Source organism: Lutra lutra, chromosome 12 (genome assembly GCF_902655055.1).
Source record: "Lutra lutra chromosome 12, mLutLut1.2, whole genome shotgun sequence".
In the NCBI taxonomy this organism is placed as follows: Eukaryota; Metazoa; Chordata; class Mammalia; order Carnivora; family Mustelidae; genus Lutra; species Lutra lutra.
Window position 1 is genome coordinate 59,187,010 of NC_062289.1, and position 19,939 is coordinate 59,206,948.

General features: G+C 41.0%; 1 protein-coding gene across 5 annotated transcripts in view; it reads left to right on the forward strand.

Moving 5' to 3' along the window:
- The first annotated feature begins 7,208 nt into the window (after positions 1–7,208).
- TWSG1 (twisted gastrulation BMP signaling modulator 1) overlaps positions 7,209–19,939 on the forward strand; it is a 72,791-nt gene continuing 60,060 nt past the window's right edge. The window contains exons 1-2 of one of the 5 annotated variants that reach the window (XM_047697943.1): positions 7,209–7,495; positions 9,824–9,977. In XM_047697943.1, the coding sequence (XP_047553899.1) occupies positions 9,855–9,977 (123 nt within the window). In that variant the 5' untranslated portion in view covers positions 7,209–7,495; positions 9,824–9,854. The other 4 variants (XM_047697941.1, XM_047697945.1, XM_047697944.1 and 1 more) reach the window with 4 other exon arrangements.

The following is a 19,939-nucleotide window of genomic DNA, read 5'->3' on the forward strand; positions in this document are numbered from 1 at the left end:
CCTTGGGCTCAAGTCATGATCCCAGGGTCCTGGGATCGAGCCCCAAATCGGGCTCCCTACTCCGTGGGGAGTCTGCTTCTTCCTATCCCTCTGCCTGCTGCTCCCCCTGCTTGTGCTCTTTCTCTGTCAAATAAGTAAATAAAATCTAAAAAAAAAAAAAAGATCAAATCAGGGGATCCTGGCTGGTTCAGTTGGTAGGAGAGCATATGACTCTTGATCTCTGGGTTGTTTGAGGTTCACGTTGGGTGTAGAGATCGCTTAAAAATAAAATCTTAAAAAATATATTTAAAAAAAAAACAGATTCCAGGTAGCTCAATTACATGACTGAGCCTAATCCATCACTAAAAGAACACAATAAAATGCAGTAACCAACAATGGAAAAATTACAATGTCTAGTATCAAGTGAAAATGATCAGGCAGATGGGGTGCCTGGTGGCTTTGGCTCAGGTCATGATCCCGGGGTCCTGGGATCAAGTCCCATGTCAGGCTCCCCGCGTAGCTAGAAGCCTGCTTCTCCCCATCCTCCCTGCTTCTGCTCCCTCTCTTTTGGTATCTCTGTTGCTATGTCTGTCTCTCTCACCCAAATAAATAAATAAAATCTTTTTAAAAAATGACCAGGCATGTAAAGAAGTAGAAAATTATGACCCTCAACCAGAAAAAAATAGGAATTGAAGAAGAAATAAAAGCAGTGATGGAACTAGTAAATAAATATGTTAACAGAACTATTAATGTCTGTATGTACAGTATAGTAAAGGAAAACATAACCACAATAAGGAAAGAATGGGAGATAAAGTTTTAAAACAGCTAATAGCCAATGCCTAGCCCAGTGCTTGGTACACAATAGATCCTCGACGTATTTGTCCAATACATATTTCTGTTGAATCATTCAAAGCAGTTTTCCATGGGAACCCATGGGAGAACTTTCTCTTTAAGCATGAATATTAAGAAAAGATTACTTCTAGTTCATTTTTATCCTACAAATACTGTGGATGTTGCAATGGGTTGTGTTTCTTTCTTTGCGTTTGCTGTGAGAATGCTTAAAATCAGTCTGTTACCTTCATCTCAACAAGTCATTTTTGTGCCATTCTGTGCCCAGTGTTATTCTCTTGACCTTACTTTCCTTCCTTTCAAATTCTCTGATGATTTGACCCTTCCTGCATCATTTGCATTTTTCTCAACTTCTTCCAATCCTTCCTGGAAAAAGCAAGCCATAAATATATGAAAAAAAAAATTAGCCACAAGAATGAGACACCACTTTGCACCCACTGGGAGGCCTATAATCAAAATTATGGAAAATATGAATGTTGGCAAGGATGTGGAGAAATTGGAGCTCTCCTACATTGCTGGTGAGAATGTAAAAAGGGCACAGCTGCTATGGAAAGCCGAGGTGCAGTTTCCCAAGTTGGTTACCATACGACCCATTCCACTCCTAGTTATATACACAAAAGAATTAAAAGCAAGTGTTCAGGGACGCCTGGGTGGCTCAGTTGGTTAAGCCACTGCCTTCGGCTCAGGTCATGATCCCAAGGTCCCGGGATCGAGTCCCACATCGGGCTCCTTGCTCGGCAGGGAGCCTGCTTCTCTCGCTGCCTCTGCCTGCCTCTCTGCCTGCTTGTGTGTACTCTCTCTCTCTATCTCTGGCAAATAAATAAAATCTTAAAAAAAAAAAAAAAAGCAAGTGTTCAGGGGTGCCTGGGTGGTTCAGTCTGTTAAGCATCTGACTCAGCTCAGGTCATGATCTCAGGTCATGATCTCCGTGTCATGAGATCGAACCCTGTGCCGGGCTCCATGCTGGAGCCTGCTTAGATTTTCTCTCCCTCTCCCTCTGCTCCTCTCCAGCCCACAACTCGAGCGCACGTGCATTCTGTCTCTCTAATAGGAAAAAAAAGTGTTCAAACAAAAATTTGTACATGAATGCTCATAGCAATACTGTTCACTATGGCCAAAAGTAGAAACCACCCAACTGTCCATCAGCTGATGACTAGATAAACAAAATGTGGTATGTCATACAATGAAATATTACTCAGCCACAAAAAGGAATGAAGTTTTGATAGATGCTACAACATGCATGAGCCTGGGAAACATGATGCTGGACACCTGGGTAGCTTAGTTGGTGAAGCATCTGCTTTCTGCTCAGGTCATGATCTTGGGGTCCTGGAATCAAGCCCCTTGATGGGCTCCCTGCTCAGAGGGGAGCCTATTTCTCTCTCTCCCTCTGCCCCTCCCCCTGCTTGTGTGTGCACTCTCTCAAATAAATATTTTTTAAAAAGAGAAAAGAAAATGTAATGCCAAGTGAAGAAACCAGATAAAAAGGCCACATATTATCTGACTCCATTTATCTGAAATGTCCAGAAGAGAGAAACCCATAGAGACAGAAGAGACGAGGGATTGGCAAGGTGGAGCAGGGGTTGCAGGATTGCTTAATGGGTATTGGGTTTCCTTTAAGGTGAGAGGAATGTCCTTGAATTTGATAGTGGTGATGGTTGCTTAACATTGTGACTACTAAATGCCACCAAATTGCATACTTTTAAGTGGTTAGAATGGTAAATTTTATCTTAAATGACTTTCAACACACAAAGACAGCATTAAGTTCCTAGGTACTTGCTGTTCCTCTCTTATAAGGTGGTACGGCTCTGAGGACTGAGGGACTGAGGCTATCCTGCTAGGACACTCCTCCTCCAAGCCAGCCCCCCTCTGCTCACTCACCTCCCTTCACCTCCACCCCCAAATCCCCCTCTCTGCCCCTTCAAGTCTGAACTGCCCTTTAGACCAAGCATAAGCCTCCAGAAGTCTGATTATTCCAAGCACCACCAATCTCTGTTTTTCTTTCTCCCTTCCTCCCTCCCTCCCTTCCTTTCTCCCTTCCTCCCTTCCTTCCTTCTTTTCCTCCCTCCCTCCCTTCCTTCCTTTTAAAGATTTTATTTATTTATTGGACCAAGAGAAATACAGTGAGAGAGGCAACAGTAGGAGGGGGAGTGGGAAGGGGAAAAGCAGGCTTCCCGCTGAGCAGGGAGCCTGATGCGGGGCTCGATCCCAAGGATCCCTAGACCCTGACATCTTGACCTGAGCCAAATGCAGATGCTTAACAACTGAGCCACCCAGGGGCCGACCTTCCTTCCTTCCTTCCTTCCTTCCTTCCTTCTTCCTTCCTTCCCTCCTTCCTTCCTTTCTCTCTCCCTTCCTCCGTCCCTTTCTTTCTTTCTTTCCTTTCTTTCTCTTTTCTTTCCTTTCTTTTCCTTTTTCTTTCCTTCCTTCTTTCCCTTTCTTTCTTTCTTTCTTCCTTTCTTCCTTCCTTGCTTCCTCCCTCCCTCCTTTCTTTCTTTCTCCTGCCTGCCTTCCTTCCCCCCTCCATTCCTTCCCTCCTTCCTTTCTTTTTCTTTCTTTCTTTTCCTTCCTCCCTCCCTCCTTCCTTCCTTTTCTTTTTTTAAAGATGTATCTATTTGAGACAGAAAGCATGCAGGCACATGCAGGAGTGGGAGGGAAGGGCAGAAGAGGAGAAACTCAAGCAGACTCCCTGCTTCAAAGGCCTGCTGAACCTCACCACCCATGAGATCAGGCAGGACCTGAGCCAAAACCTAGAGCCACTTTGCTTAACTTACTGAGCCACCTCGATGCCCTGCTTTTCCTCGTTTCTTAAAGTAACCATTAAGCTCTCTACTCTATGCATCCTTATCTTTTTCACTAATTGTTTTCACATCTTCGTTACTGTTGTCATTTTGGCTACTACAGGTGAGACCATCGGTCCTAGTTTTTGTGGATCTTCCAAGAGCCAGAGAATCCCTGCACACAGAGAAATAGACATTGATGATATGATTCCTGCCCTAAAGAAGCTTCTAAAATTAGTTCAGGAAACAGAACACATATACATTAATAGGGAAATGTCAGTGCAAATAAATGCTTTGGGAGCTCAGAAGCAATTGGGGACTTTAGCCAGGGAAGTCATTCCTTTAATCAATTCATTCACCTGCTATGTGCCAGGCACTGTGTTGAGTTATGGAAGATGATTTTTGATATCTGTATAGAGTGATACTTGAACAGGCTTCCAAGAGTGGATAGGATCTATGCAGCTAGAAAAAAGGTAAGAATTCTGTCCTGAGCAAAAAGAAGAATGTGCAGAAATACAAGATGGGAAAAATACAAAGTGTGAAAATAGACCAGCTTCGCTTATGCAGAAGATTTGTGTGACATCAAAAAAGATCTGCATATATATGGCATGAAAAGATGTTCTAGATATGCTAAGTAGAAAAAAGGAAATTGTAGTGAAATTTTTTTTTTAATATTTTATTTATTTATTTGACAGAAATCACAGGTAGGCAGGAGAGAGGAGGAAGCAGGTTCCCCGCTGAGCAGAGAGCCCGATGCGGGGCTTGATCCCAGGACCCTGAGATCATGACCTGAGCCGAAGGCAGAGGCTTTAACCCACTGGGCCACCCAGGTGCCCCTGTAGTGAAGTATTCTTAACATAATTTCATTTGTCGCAAATATATGTTAGTGTATGTGACTTAAAAAAGAAGAAATATACACGAAACTAGGAGCAATCACTGGGGGTTAAAATGGCAAAAGGCACTCATTATGAAGTTCCATAGTTTAAAAATTTTCCCCAGCTTGCATGTATTACATGCATGATGAGAAGGGGACAAAAGGGCAATGAAAAGAAAATAATAAATATTTTAAATAAATAAGCTACAGAGTTTGGACCTAATTTGATAAGCAACAATGAGCCACATGTAAACACTGAATTTGGGGAAGCTTTAGGGGCTTTTGAGAATGCTTTGTAAATATCTCAATAGTCCTTGCTAGCCCTTTGCAAATCTCTCCTGAAGTAGCATCCTCTCCAAGCTTCCCCAGTGGTCTGCTAGGTCTCCTGCAGGCCCTGAGCACCCTCACCCCTACCCCCCTGCTCCCCACTCCCATCCAGAGGAATACTCTTCTTTTTACTGGGTTGTTCAACAACCATTCATAACAGAGGTAATGACAACGGACTTTACTTACATATTTACTTACTTATTACTATTTTTAAAGATTTTATTTATTTATTTATTTATTGAGAGACCCTTGAGAGATCATGACCAGAGCGGAAATCAAGAGTCTGATGCTTAACAACACTTAACCCAGACACCCAAGAAATCCATTTTCTTTCCTCATTCTTTAGATAGCTTTGCAGTAGAACCTTAGCAGAACAAGGAGGAAGGATGGCAGGGAAGAGAATGATGGAGAAAGGAGGTTTCTCTTCAAACGGACCTTCCTACTTCAGTAGATCTTCCCTCCCACAGGAGCAGTCTGGGAGGCTGATAGGCTGTGGCTCACTTTAATTCAAATCTGTAAAACCAGATTGGCTAATTTAGCTGAGTCAGCCAAGTAAAGAGAGGTTGAGAACGGGACTGTGGGTTCCAAACCAGAATCCCCAGCCCCTAAAGCGCTTGTCCCTAGGGAGAGAGAGTAGTTTTCCCCACTGTGAAAATAACTGTGTACACAATTTTAATAGTAATCATTCTAAAAATATATACACTATTTTTTTTAAGATTTTATTTATTTATTTGACAGAGAGAGCACAAGCAGGCGAGTAGCAAGTGGAGCGAGAGGGAGAAGCAGGCTCCTTGCTGAGCAAGAAGCCTGATGCAGGGGGCTGATCCTAGGCCTCTGGGATCATGACTGGAGCTGAAGGCAGTCACCCAACCAAATGAGCCACCCAGGCGCCCCTATATACTACTTTAAAATGTTGATATATCATGAATATCTTTCCATGCCAACAATATTCATCTGCAGTACTAGTTCTCAGAGTGGAATCTGGGGACTCTAGGCATCCCAAAACCTTTTCAGGGGATTCATGAGTTCCAAACTCTTATTTAAATTCTAACACATTCTTTGCCTTTTTCATTCTCCTGTCACAAGTTTAGAGTAGTTTCCTAGCAGCTACATAATACACGATATTGCAAAAGTATAAATGCAGGAGCAGATATGAAAATCCCATAAAAGCCTTCTACTAATTTCGACATTAAAGAGAATAGCACAAATGTAAAATAATGCCATTTTTCTTTTTGGGGGAATATGTACTTATTTTTCATAAAATGTCATTCATGTTCCAATACAATAGAATCTATTATTTTTAAGTGAAACAATGAATACATATTTTTAAATTTCTCTTTTTAAAAAAGATTTTATTTATTTAAGAGAGAGAGAGCAGGCATGCATGGGGGTGGAGGGAGGGGTAGAGGAGGAAGAGTAGGGAGAGGGAAAGAATCTCACACAGAGCCGGGACTCCGTGCTGAGCGTGGAGCCCGATGTGGGGCTTGATCTTACCACCCTGAGATCATGACCTGAGCTGACACAAAGACTGGGAGACTTTAGGGACTGAGCCACCCAGGTGGTACATTAAATTTCTCAGTTTTAACATAAAGAGTTTTGATAGACATTAATATACATAAAAGTACTTCTCTGGTGTCCTCAGTACTTTTCAAGAATGTAAAGGGGTCCTGAGACCAAAAATGGGAGAATCTTGGTTTTAATAGCTGATTTAGTTCATTGCACTGGAGTATCATAATTCATTTAATTAGTAAGGAATGCCAAAGAATAAGATCCTTAAAGTTAAATTTGTGTACACTCTTAATTATTTCTTTAAGATAATTTTCAGGGATGATTTTTAACATGCATATTTATTTACTTATTGTACAAAAATGGACTAATATCATTAATGTAATCCACCCCCTCAGCCAATCAACACTTTCCATTCTTTCTGTTTTCTTCCAAGCAACAAAGGGGAATGTAAGGCATTTAAGACTACTAGTTTAAGACTTTATCACTAGGTCACCATTTCCAAGGGGAAAGTCCCTTGTAGATCATCCAGCCCAATGGGCCGCAACTTAATCACCCTGAAATCTTTTTAAAACACAAGTTCCCAGGGTTGTGGGAAAGAACTGGGCATACTTCTCAAATGCCTTCATCTACGTGTTTATTGCCAGTGGAATCAATTCATTTTTCTGAAGTACAGGCTGAAATGAGCGCTGCGTCATACATACTCCTGGAGCTCTCTCCTTCTGAGGACTGGGGAGGTGCGCTGTAGCCATTTGTGTAGCCGTCTGTCCATCCTCTCCGAGGACTAGTGGCCTCCTTCTTGAACAGCACCCACCGGCACCTCCTCTCTTCTATTTCCAGTACCAAGCACAGTGTCAGGCACTCACTGAGGCCGCAGCAAATTTAGTGAACTGCTGAACGAAGGCTCTACCCTAGCAGATCCTTTTTCAGTAGGTCTGAGATAGAGCCCAGAAAGGTGCACTTGTAATAAATCCTGCCTCCGACGTCAGATAACATGAGTTCAAGGGTAACGGGCTCCACCCGTGAATCCTGCTCCACCACTAGGTGCCTGGGTCTTGAATCCCCATAACCGGACAGATACAGTCTGTAGGGGTTGCCGTGGGAAGTAGCTGAGCTAATGCACGTCCCGTTCTCGGCTCCGGGAAGAACACACGCTAAGCGCAGAGAATGGGCCTCACGGAAGGTAAGCCACAGCCCCAGGTAGGCGACAAAGAAACCTGAGATCCGGGCAGGGAAGAAGGCGGAGGCAAGACGCGCGTGGGTCCCGGGGTGGGTGTCCCTGGGGGGCGGGAGTGCGGCGCTGTTGGGCGTGACCGGAGGGCGGGGCGGGGCCTTCGTGCGTGAGCGGGCCCGGGCCGCAGCTGGGGGCGGGGCCTTCGTGCGGGCCGCGCCGGGGACCGGGCTGGGGGCGGGGCTGGGGGCGGGGCTGGGGGCGGGGCGGGCCCGCAGGCTGGGAGGGGCGGGCCCAGGGCGTGCGCTGACAGGAGCGCCCCGGGAGTGAGAGACGCCTCCTGGCGGGAGCTGGCGGCAGCGGGGAACCGAAGGCGGGCGGAGGGACCGGGGAACTAGGGGGAGGGAGGCGGCGGGCCTGTCTCTTTAAGGTGCCCGAGGCTCGCGGGCGCTGCGCTGAGGGACGGCTCGGGGGCGCGGCCTGCCTCCCTCGCCCAGCCCCGCGGCTCGCCCAGGGCTCGGCCGACCTGCGGGGGAACAAGGGCCAGGCAGTCTCGCGGCGCCGCGGCGCACGGTGAGCGGGAGCAGGCGGGGCAGGGTCTGCGGCCGGGGAGGGTCCGGACCGAAAGCGCTGGTCTCTGGAGGCCGAGGCCGCGGCGGGCTGTCGGGGCCGGGAGAAGCGGAGCAGCTCCCGCGCGGCCTGGGCCCCGCCTACGCGCAGGACAAAGTGGGGGTGCCGCCCGGTGGGTGCTGGGCGCGGGCCCGCAGGCCGGCGGCACCTCTAAGGCCCCCTCCCCTGCCTTGCTGCTCAGCGGCGCGTCGGTGAATTGGGGGTGAAGAGCCGCTTTGGCCTCTGCCTTGCCTCCTCACCGGCAGCCAGGGGCTCCGTGCAGCGGCACAAAGGCTGCTGTCAGTGCCTTCCCCCTTGGGGACCACACACAGGTCGCCCGAGCCCGAGAAGCGGGTCCCGACGTAGGAAAACAGTTCTGGTGCGGTACCGTTCCTCACTCCATAGAAGAAAAAAGGGAGGCCCTTTAAATGATTCTGTTACCTGCTTTGTACATGCCATTATTTACTTGAATACTTTTTCCAGTGAGATTTTGGGAGTAGTATGAAGACAACCATAAAAGATGAAAAAAAAAAAAATCCCATTTTTAGTGAGCGTGGGATGAAAACTACTTCTCGATAAAAATCACTTTTTTAAATACCTTCTTTGGCCTCCACGAATATGCACCAGAAATCATCCGACTTAGTATTAAATACATTAGTCAATGCTGTTAAATAAATTCGAAAATTGGGCTACTAACGGTCTTTGGAAATACTTTGTGGGCCTCAGTATCAATCACCAGGGCTTTCTCTTTCTAAATTGAGTCATACTAGGTACAAAGCCCTTTATTCTTCCCACTTTCTTATTGTTTTGCTTTATTGTGCTTTATAATACTTAGAATAAAAGTTTACAGTAATCATAAAGGGCCTATAAACTCACCTTTTATATATCCAACATCAGTAGTCATTTATTTTACTTGATTCTATCTTGGGAAGGGTTTGTATTAATGCCAAGAAGTTATATCTTTTTAAAAGCTTAATAACCATGTTGGTTGTTTAACTACTATCAGGATTTTTTCAAGTCTTTTTTCCTTCTTTTTTTCAAAGTGTACTATCTTCTTAATAACGTTGAAGAATCTATGGTACCTATGGTATAGAATTCAAAGAATATCTTCACATTTTAATAAATTACTCGAGTTCTTAATGCAATTAATAATTTACTATCCCCTTTGTTATTTGCTGGGTTATTTAAGGAATGACTGCCAACTGCTTTCTCTGAGCTACTTCATTCTGGTTAATTATGTTAAGAGATAAAATGAAATAGTCATAAATAATCATTAGAATAATTTGTGTTTTAAAAATTTGTTGAATGTTTTAAATTATGATACAGTATTAATAGTTTTAAATATGAGTTTAAAGTTGCAAAATGGGCCTAAAACTAAAGGTGAGTAGTAGTGGTGCAGTATTAAAACTAGTTATTTGCCTCAGTAACCTGGTGGTTTTTATATACATATTATGTATTTATACATAAATATAAATATAAATAGGTATATATAAATATATATATATATGTATATTTGGAGTTGGCTGACAAGACCTTACCATACAAAAATTGTAGTTTGTTTTGAATGTTTCATCATTCATTGAGAATGTCTTTTAAATGATCACTCAAAAGTCTTTTAACACAAAGAATGAGTCTTGGTTTGTTTTGCTTTTCATTTCTGTATCTGTTCTTAACCTAGCCCTTGCCTTTGAATTAAAGTTTTTTTTTTTTTCTTCTTGTTTGTTTGTTTAGCTTCCTGGGAGTTGATTGTCCCTGAAGAAACATGAAGACACACTGTGTTGTTACGCTTACTCTAGCCATCCTGGTGTTCCTGACATGGGTCCCTGTGTCACTGAGTTGTAACAAAGCACTCTGTGCTAGTGATGTGAGCAAATGCCTCATTCAGGTAGGATTAAGTATACTTTTTATTAATATTAAAATGTAGAAGAGATAAAGAGTGCATATATACGGATATAGTGTGTGTGTGTGTGTGTGTGTGTGTGTGTGCGCGCGTGCGCGCAGACATAGAGTGTAAGGCCCGAGTATTAAGTCAGCTTCTGAGGTACTGAATCATGACACACCGGTCTGGGTTTTTACCTCCATAGTTTTCTTGCATATTCCCAAGGCCAGATTCAAGAAGTTTGGTGCTGAAAATAATATCCAGCTTCATAAATGTGCCATTACAAAGTGATGAGCACTCCATTCAGATAAAGGGTTTCCTTGTATTATCTAGTTTATATACCAAAGAAGCTCAATTACTGTATTTAGGGAAAAATTTAGCTAGTCAAATAATAATCGTTCGCTTATATAAAGTAATAGTGTCTGTTCTGTGCAACAGGTTATCCCAAATGTAGCAACTAATGCCATAAACATTTATGTCATGCAATGTCTGGGGGTTGGGAGTCTAGGAGCAGTTGAAACGGGTAGTTCCCCCTCATGGTCTTTCACAAGGTTGCAGGCACATTGTTGGCTGAGATTGTGGAGAACCTGCTTTCAAAATACTTGACAGTATCTCTCTTTCAGTCATCTGGATGAGCCTCATGATGTAGCTACCACTCTTATTTTTCTGGAGAAAAAAGTGAGGTTAAGTAATTTGGTTAGGTTCCTATAGCTAGTAAGTGACTGTAGAACACGGTCTTTAACTCCATTAAAGGAGCCTGTGGCCTTCCCACTAACCATACTGGTTATTACTCCATAAAGTTGTGTTAATTAGTGGTGAACTTCACATCTTATATGGCCGTTCTCTTTTTTCTCATCCTGTAAGACCATCAGCAGTCTTGTGCCTTTGTGTGTTGTCTGTATTTATTAGCCTCCCTTTTAATTTTTGGCTGTTGGCTAAGAAACCTGGTAACCACATATATTAGAATTCTGTGTAAGGTATGAGTCAGCTCTAATTCCCACATGGAGCAGTTGTATGTAGTACTATAAGCAATAATGATTTCTATAGATTTGAGGCATTTTGTGTTTATTTGGAACATTTTGGTCCTTCTCATTAATAGTTGAGATCCTAGGAAGCCTGGCCTTTATCTGAGTGTAGTTTGCCATCATCTCATACTCTCTTTACCCTTGACTTTGCCTATCAAACCAAAACATTGAAATAGACAAGCATGTTGGTTGATTTGTTTTTATTTTTTTCACCGTGGACGTTTTTTAGGCATAAATAGAAGGGAGGAGTATAATGAAGGGCAATCCCAGGAGTCATTAACTCAGGCCTACCTATGTTTCATCTCTGTTCCTCTACACTGCCCACCCCAGCTATGTCTTAATTTTAGGCAAATTCCTGATACTGTTTTATCATAATTCTAATATCTACATCTTAAAGATAAGAACTCTAAAACACAGCCATTCACAATTTAAGGGGTGCCTGGCTGTTTCCATTGGAAGACCATGAGACACTTGATCTCAGGGTTGTGAGTTTGAGTCCCACACTGGGGCTTTTTAGTAGCGATTACTAAAAAAAAACAATCTTAAAAAGAATTTTCAGTAATCTTAAATATCCTCTAATTTTATACCTGGAAATCTTGTTATGGCAAGTCTGCTTAGGCTCATGCTGGCAGAAAATTCTGTAGTCAGTACATGAAGTCCAGCTTTGTGCTCTGGTCTGATGGGGAAGCTGTGCCACTTCCCACGTTGCTTCAGTGTAGCTTCATTATTATTTAAAAAAAAAAGGTATCACAACAATTGCTACGTTCATGCTCAGGTAGAATTTCACTTAAATCCCACATTATTTTTGACTCCAAATCTATAATTTCCATTAGTTCAAGTAATTAAAAAATTGGATTTTATTAAAATAATTCACTTGGTAAAGGAGTATTTTAAAAAGATAGCTTTTGGTTAAATTGGTTAATACCCTCAAAGGTTTTCAGTTTGTTTCTTTTGCTTTTAAATTTAAAAATATGTAGGAGCACCTTGGTGGCTCAGTTGGTTAAATGTCTGCCTTCAGCTCAGGTCATGATCTCAGGGTCTTGGGATTGTGCCCTGCATCCCATTCCCCACTCAGTGGGGAGTCTGCTTGTCCCTCTGCCCCTCCCCCCCAACCTGTGCGCACTCTAACTCAAGTAAATAAATAGAATCTTTTACAATATTAGTTAATTAATTTAAAAAATATGTAATATACAATAGTTCAAAAAGTAAAGACTATTTTGAGTGTAAAAACTGGATGATTGAGTGAGCTTCACCTGATAAATGGTGACTTTACTGAATTCATTGGAAAGAAGCTAGGATTTGTTTTCTTTATCATTAATTCAGTGATGCTAACATTTTTTTAGGTTCCTTTTGTTCCTTCAGAGCCAGGAATCATCAAATCTTTTTCTGGAGTGGTAGAGACAATACTTCTGGTGCATAGTGGCAGAGTATTTGAAGCTAAAATTATTGTGGGTTCAAGAATTGGGGATTTTCTTATTCATTTAGTCATAAACACTTATTGGACATTGAAGTAAAATATGATCAGTTCCATCATTTGACTGATTTTGTGGTCTCCAAAACTCCAGCAGATTATTTCACATTCTGACCTTTATTTTCCTTGAATTCCTCTTACTATGGCTATGTAATCATCCCAAAAATCAGTGGGTGAAACCAACGTTGATTTTGCCCATGAATTTGCATTATGCGGGGCCTGGTAAGTAACCCATCTCTGCACCACACAACACTAGGGCAACCTGAAGGCGGAGGCCTGGAGTTATCTGAAGCAGCACTATTCCCTAGAACTTTCTATAATGATAGAAACTTTCTATAATGATAGTCTACATCTGCCCTGTTCCAGTGCAGTAGAAACTAGCCCCATAAGGCTATTGAGCACTTGAAATATGACTTGTGTAATTAAAAAATAGATTTTTAAATTTAATTTGGTTTTAATTAATTGAAATGTAAATAGCTACATGTGACTAGTGGGTATTGTACTGGATCTCACAAATCTGAAGGCTCACTGATAAGTCTAACACCTGGGCTAGAAAGATTCCTCAGCTCTCTCATTCTGTCCGTCTCTCTCTCTCTCTCTCACTCACTAACTTTCTCAGTCATCTCTCTAGATGACCTCTCTGGTGTGCTGGTTTAAGACTAGCTAGATAACATATATATTGGCTCAGGGCTCCCAAGAATCATGAAAGAGCTAGAGGAATATGTATTGCCTTTTATGGTCTCACCTTAGAGGTTAAATACTACTTGCACCATAGTCATAGGTCCACCTGGATTTAGGTAGAGGGAACATAGGCCCTACTTCTGATGGAGGAGCATAAAAAGAGCGTGTGGCATAAAATGGCATGGACATTTTTGGAAAATACATACACATTTAGTGTAAAATAGATTGGCTGGCTAGGTGATCTCAAAGTTTCCTTCTAGTTTTATGTAGTTGTAAAGAAAGAAACCAACTATTATGTGTTAAATATTCTCCTTTTTAAAAATTAGAGTAAGAAAGGCATTTCTCTTTTTTTAATTGAAGTATAATTGACATACAATGTTACATTAGTTTCAAGTGTACAGTATGTTGATTTGACAATTCTAAACATTACTCAGTGCTCACTATGATTAAGTGTAGTTACCGTGTGTTTTTTTTGTATGTATACATACATACATAAGTATGTATGTATAAGTGTAGTTACCAGTATTATTTTTTTTAAGATTTTATTTTATTTATTTGAGAGAGAGAGAGAGAGAGCGCATGCACACGCACAAGCAGAGAGGAGGGGCAGAGGGAATGGGAGAAGCAGACTCCCCACTGAGTTTGACTCAGGGCTCCATTCCAGGACCCTGGGATCATGACCTGAGCCAAAGGCAGATGCTTAACCAACAGAGCCACCTAGGCACTCCTGTTATTACAGTATTATTGACTATATTCCCTACACAGTATTTTCCATCTCTGTAGCTTACTTGTTTTATACCTGGAAGTCTGTAAATATACCTCTTAATCTCCATTATGTATTTTCCCCATCCCTCCTCCCCCACAGCCATTAGTTTGTTTTCTATATTTAAGAATGTTTGTCTTATTTTTAATATTCCACATATAAGTGAAATTGTACGGTATTTGTCTTCTCTATTTGACCCTTTTCATATAGCATAATACCTTCTAGGTCTGTCCATGTTATCATAAATGGCAAGATCTCATTCTTTTTTATGGCCGAGTAATACTCCTTCCTGTGTGTGTGTGTGTGTGTGTGTGTGTGTGTGTGTGTATGTTTGTTTTTGTGTATGTGTATGTGTGCATGTATACACTATTCTTTATCCATTCATCTATTTATGGACACTTGGGTTGCTTCCTTTATCTTGGCTATTATATGTAATGCTGCAAGAAACATAGCATGTATCTTTTCAAATTAGTGTATTCTTATTCTTTGGGTATTTGGACTATATGGTATCATATGTATTTCTATTTTTAATTGTTTGAGTTACCTCCATACTGTTTCCTACAGTGGTTGCACTAACTTACATTCCCACCAACAGTGCATGATGGTTCCTTTTTTTCCACATCCTTGCCAACATTTGTTATTCCTTGTCTTTTTGATGTTAGCCTTTCAGACTGGTATGAAGGGATACCTCACTGTGGTTTTGATTTGTAGTTTCCTGATGATTAGTCACGACGAACATCATCTCATATGTCTGTTGGCCATCTGTATGTCTTCTTTGGAAAAATGTCTTTTCGGGTCCTCTGCCCATTTTTAATTTGATTATTTGTTTTTTTGGTGTTGAGTTGTATAAGTTCTTTATGTTTTGGATACTAACCCTTTATCAGATATATTATTTGGAAATATCTTTTCCCATTCACTAAGTTCCTTTTTTTTTTTTTTTTGATGTTTTTTTGCACTGTACAAAAACTTTTTATTTTGGTGTAGTCCCACTAGTTTGCTTTTGTTTCCCTTGCCTCAGGAGAAATATCTAGAAAAATATTGCTAAGACCAATGTCCAAGATGTTATTGCCTGTTTTCTTTTAGGAGTTTATAGCTTCAGGTGTAATTTTTGGCCTTTCATCCTTTTGAGTTGATTTTTATGTACGATATAAGAAAGTGGTCCAATTTCATTCATATGTAGCTGTCCAGTTTTTCCAACACTGTATCCAAGGAACTGTCTTTTCCCCATTGCATATTCTTGCCTTCTTTGTCATGGATTAATTGACCATATAGATGTGGGCTTTTTCTGGGCTCTCTCCTGTTTCATTGATGCATGTGTCTGTTTTTGTGCCAACACAATACTCTTTTGATTGCTACAGCTTTGTAATATAACATGAAGTCTGGAATTGTGGTGCCTGCCAGCTTTGCTTTCTCAAGATTGCTTTGGCTATTCAGGATCTTTTGTAGTTCTATACAGATTTTAGTATTATTTGTTCTAGTTCTGAGAAAAATGCCATGGATATTTTGATAGGGATTGTTTTAAATGTAAAATTACTTTGGGCAGTATAGACATTTTAACAATATTTGTTCCATGAGCATGGCATGTCTTTCCCTTTCTTTGTATTGTCTTCAATTTCTTTCATAAGTGTATTATAGTTTTAAGAGTACAGGTTCCTCACCTGCTTGGTTAAATTTATTCATAGCTATCATTTTGTGCAACTGTAAATGGGGTTATTTTCTTACTTTCTGCTACTTTGTTATTGGTGTACAGAAATGCAGTAGATTTCTGTTTATTAATTTTGCCTCCTGCAACTTTATAGAATTCATTTATCAGTTCTAGAAGTTTTTTGGTGAAGTCTTTAGGGTTTCTTATGTATAGTATCATGCCATCTGCGAAGAGTGTGTTTTACTTCTTCTTCACCAATTTGGATGCCTTTATTTATTTTTCTTGTCTGATTGCTGCAGGTAGGACTTCCAGTATCATGTAGAACAAAAGTAATGAGTGGACCTCCTTGTCTTGTTCCTGATCTTAGAGGAAAAGCATTCAACTTTTCATCATTGAGTATGATGTTAGCTGTGGGATTTTTCATATGTGGCTCCTTTTACATTGGAGCATGATCTCTCTAAACCCACTTTCTGGAGTTTTGTCATGAATGTTCTTTGTCCAGTGGTTTTTCTGCATCTACTGAAGTAATCATATTGCTTTTAACCTTCCTTGTGTTGATGTGATGTATCATGTTGATTAATTTGCAAATACTGATCTACCCATGCATCCTTGGAATAAATCCCACTTGACCTTGGTAAATTAGTTTTTTAATGTACTGTTGAATTTGGTTTGCTAGTATTTTGTTGAGGATTTTTGCATCCATGTTCATTAGAGATATTGGCCTGTAGTTCTCTTTTTTTGTGGTGACTTTGGTTTTGGTACCAGGGTGATACTGGCCTCATAGAATAAATTTGGAAGTTTTCCTTCTTTTGTTTTTTGGAGTAGTTTGAGAAGAATAGGTATTAACACTTCTTTAATTTTTCTTTAGATTTTTTTTTTTTAAAGTTAAGAGGGAGTGGGTATGCAGAGGGAGAGAATCTTCAAGCAGACTCCCTACTGAGTTTAGAGCCTGAGATCATGACCTGATTTGAAGTCAGATGATTAACTGACTGAACCATCCAGGAACCCCAATGTTTCTTTAAATGCTTGGTAAAATTCCCTTATGAAGCTGACTGGTCCTGAACTTTTGTTCGTTGGGAGTTTTTTTGATTACTGTTTCAATTTCTTTAGTAGTAATAGGTCTGTTCAAATTTTCTATTTCTTCCTGATTCAGTTTTGGAAGATTGTACATTTCTAGAAAATTATCAGTTTCTTTTCAAGTTGTCCAATTTGTTGGCATACAAGTTTTCTTGATACTATAATGCTCTATATTTCTCTGGTGTTGGTTATTTATCCTCCTTTATTTCTGATTTTATTTGAGCCCTCCCTATATTTTTTTCTTGATGAGTAGGACTAAATGTTTATCTATTTTATCTTGAAGATATTTTTATTTTGAAGAACCACCTCTTGGTTTCATTGATGTTTTCTGTTATGCTTTTTCTCTCCTATTTATTTCTGCTCTAATCTTTATTGTTTCCTTCCTTTTTCTAGGTTCGGGCTTTGTCTTTTTTTTTAATCTCCTTTAGTTGTAAGGTTAGGTTGTTTATTTGAGATTTTTTGGTTTCCTGTGATAGATCTATAACGCTATAAACTTCCCTTTTTGAACTGCTTTTGCTGCATCACAAAGATTTTGGGCTGTTGTATTTTCATTTCCATTTGTCTTCATGTATTTTTTTATTTCCTCTTTGATTTTATGGTTGACCCATCTGTTGTTTGATAGCATGTTATTTAGCTTCCATGTGTTTGTGGTTTTTCCAGAATTATTTCTTATGATTGATTTCTAGTTTTCATTGTGGTTAGAAAAGATGTTTTATATGATTTTAGTCTTTTTAAATTTATTGATATTTGTCTTATGGCCTAACATGTAATCTCTTCTGGAGATTGTGTACTTGGAAAGAAGGTATATTTTGCTGTTTTTGGATGGAGGGTTCTATGTATGTCTGTTAGGTCCTTCTGGTCTAATGTATTGTTCAAAGCCACTGTTCCCTTGTTGATTTATTTCTTCCCTCCCTCTCTCCCTTCCTTCCTTCCTTCCTTATTTCTTTTAGAATTTATTTATTTGACAAAGAGAGATACAGTGAGAGAGGGAACACAAGCAGGAGAAGTGGGAGAAGGAGAAGCAGGCTTCATACTGAGAAGGGAGCCTGATGTGGACCTCAATCCCAGGACTCTGGGATCATGACCTGAGCCAAAGGCAGATGCTTAACTGAGCCACCCAAGCACCCCAGCTTTCTTACTTTCTTCTTTTTTTTTTTTTTAAGATTTTATTTATTTATTTGAGAGAGAGAGCACACAAGTCAGGGGAGGGGCAGAGGGAGAAGGAGATCCCTGCTGAACAGAGAGCCCAACATGGGGCTCAGTCCCAGGACCCCAGGATCATGACCTGAGCTGAAGACAGACAGTTAACTGACTGAGCCACCCAGGTGCCCCTCCTTATTGATTTTCTGTCTAGATGATCTATTCATTGATGTAAGTGGGATGTTAAAGTCCCTGTTATTATTGTATTGCTCTCAGTTTCTCCCTTTATGTCTGTTAATATTTGCTTCGTGCATTAGGTACTCCTCTGTGGGGTACATAGGTATTTTAATTGTTATAACATCTTATTTGATTGATCCCTTTGTCATTGTGTAGTACTCTTTGCTCTTGCTACAGTCTTTTTTTTTTTTTAAGATTTTATCTATTGGGGCGCCTGGGTGTCTCAGTGGGTTAATGCCGCTGCCTTCGGCTCAGGTCATGATCCCAGGGTTCTGGGATCGAGCCCCGCATTGGGCTCTCTGCTCAACAGGGAGCCTGCTTCCTCCTCTCTCTCTGCCTGCCTCTCTGCCTGCTTGTGATCTCTGTCTGTCAAATAAATAAATAAAATATTTAAAAAAAAGATTTTATCTATTTATTTGACAGACAGAGATCACAAGTAGTCAGAGAGGCGGGCAGAGAGAGAGAGGGGGAAGCAGGCTCCCTGCCGAGCAGAGAGCCTGATGCGGGGCTCGATCCAAGGACCACTGGGATCATGACCTGAGCTGAAGGCAGAGGCTTTAACCCACTGAGCCACCCAGGCGCCCCCAGTCTTTTTTTTTTTAATTAATTTATTTGAGAGAGAGAGCGTGAGCACAAGCAGAGGGAGGGGCAGAGGGAGGGGGAGAGACTTTCAAGCAGACCCTGTGCTGAGCATAGAGCCCCACACAGAGCTTGATCTCACAACCCTGAGATCATGACCTGAGCCAAAACCACAAGTCAGGGGCTCAACCGACTGAGCCGCCCAGGCGCCCCTCTACAGTCTTTGTTTTAAAATCTGTTTTGTCTTATATAGGTATTGCTACTCCAGGTTTTGTTTTGTTTTCTTCATTTTCACTGGCATGGTGAATGTGTTTTCGTACCTTCACGTTCAGTCTTTATGTGTCTTTAGGTCTGACATAAGTCTCTTATAAACAACATGTAGATGGGTCTTGTTTTTTTGTCCATTCAGTCACCCTTTGTCTTTTGACTGAAGCATTTAGTCCAATTGCATTTAAAGAAATTACTGATAGGTATGTACTTATTCTGTTTTGTTATTTGTTTTCTGACTGTGTAGTTCTTACAGGACTCTTTTTAAAAACTCAAATTGTGTGAGCCTGGAATGGCTCAGATGCTTAAGCAACTGCCTTTGGCTCAGGTCATGAGCTCAGGGTTCTGGATCAAGCCCCACATCCGGGCTCCCGGCTCAGGGGTGAGTCTGCTTCTCCCTCTGCCCCACCCCTCACTTGTGGTCTTTAATAAATAAATTCAATCTTCAAAAAAATAAAAATCAAATTGTTGGAAAGATACATAATGAAAAATAATCCCTTGGGTAATTCTCTCTACTCTTCATTTTGTTATTCAGGTTGAACTACTTTTAATCTTCCAAGTAATAGCTTCCACTTTTACTTCTTTTACTGTTGTTGCTTTTTTTAGCCATACAGTTAAATAATATGCTTCTACTACTGTTTTTTAACTTCCAATTCTAGATTATGTATCTAAACTGCCTTTCTGCTATATTAGATTAGGACATGGCTTACTTACCATTCTTTCCTCCCCACACTCCTACCCTGCTAAAAACCCTGTTTTTAGTTTCTCTCATAGTTCTCTCTTTTCAATTTCTACAATGTACTTAAACCTTTCTGTTCTGTCATATCATTTAAAAACACTATCTCTTGGGGCGCCTGGGTGGCTCAGTGGGTTAAGCCTCTGCCTTCGGCTCAGGTCATGATCTCAGGGTCCTGGGATCGAGTCCCGTATTGGGCTCTCTGCTCAGCAGGGAGCCTGCTTCCTCCTCTCTCTCTCTGCCTACCTCTCTGCCTACTGAGATCTCTGTCAAATAAATAAAATCTTTGAAAAACACTATCTCTTGGGGCACCTGGGTGGTTCAGTCACTTAAGTGTCTGCCTTCCA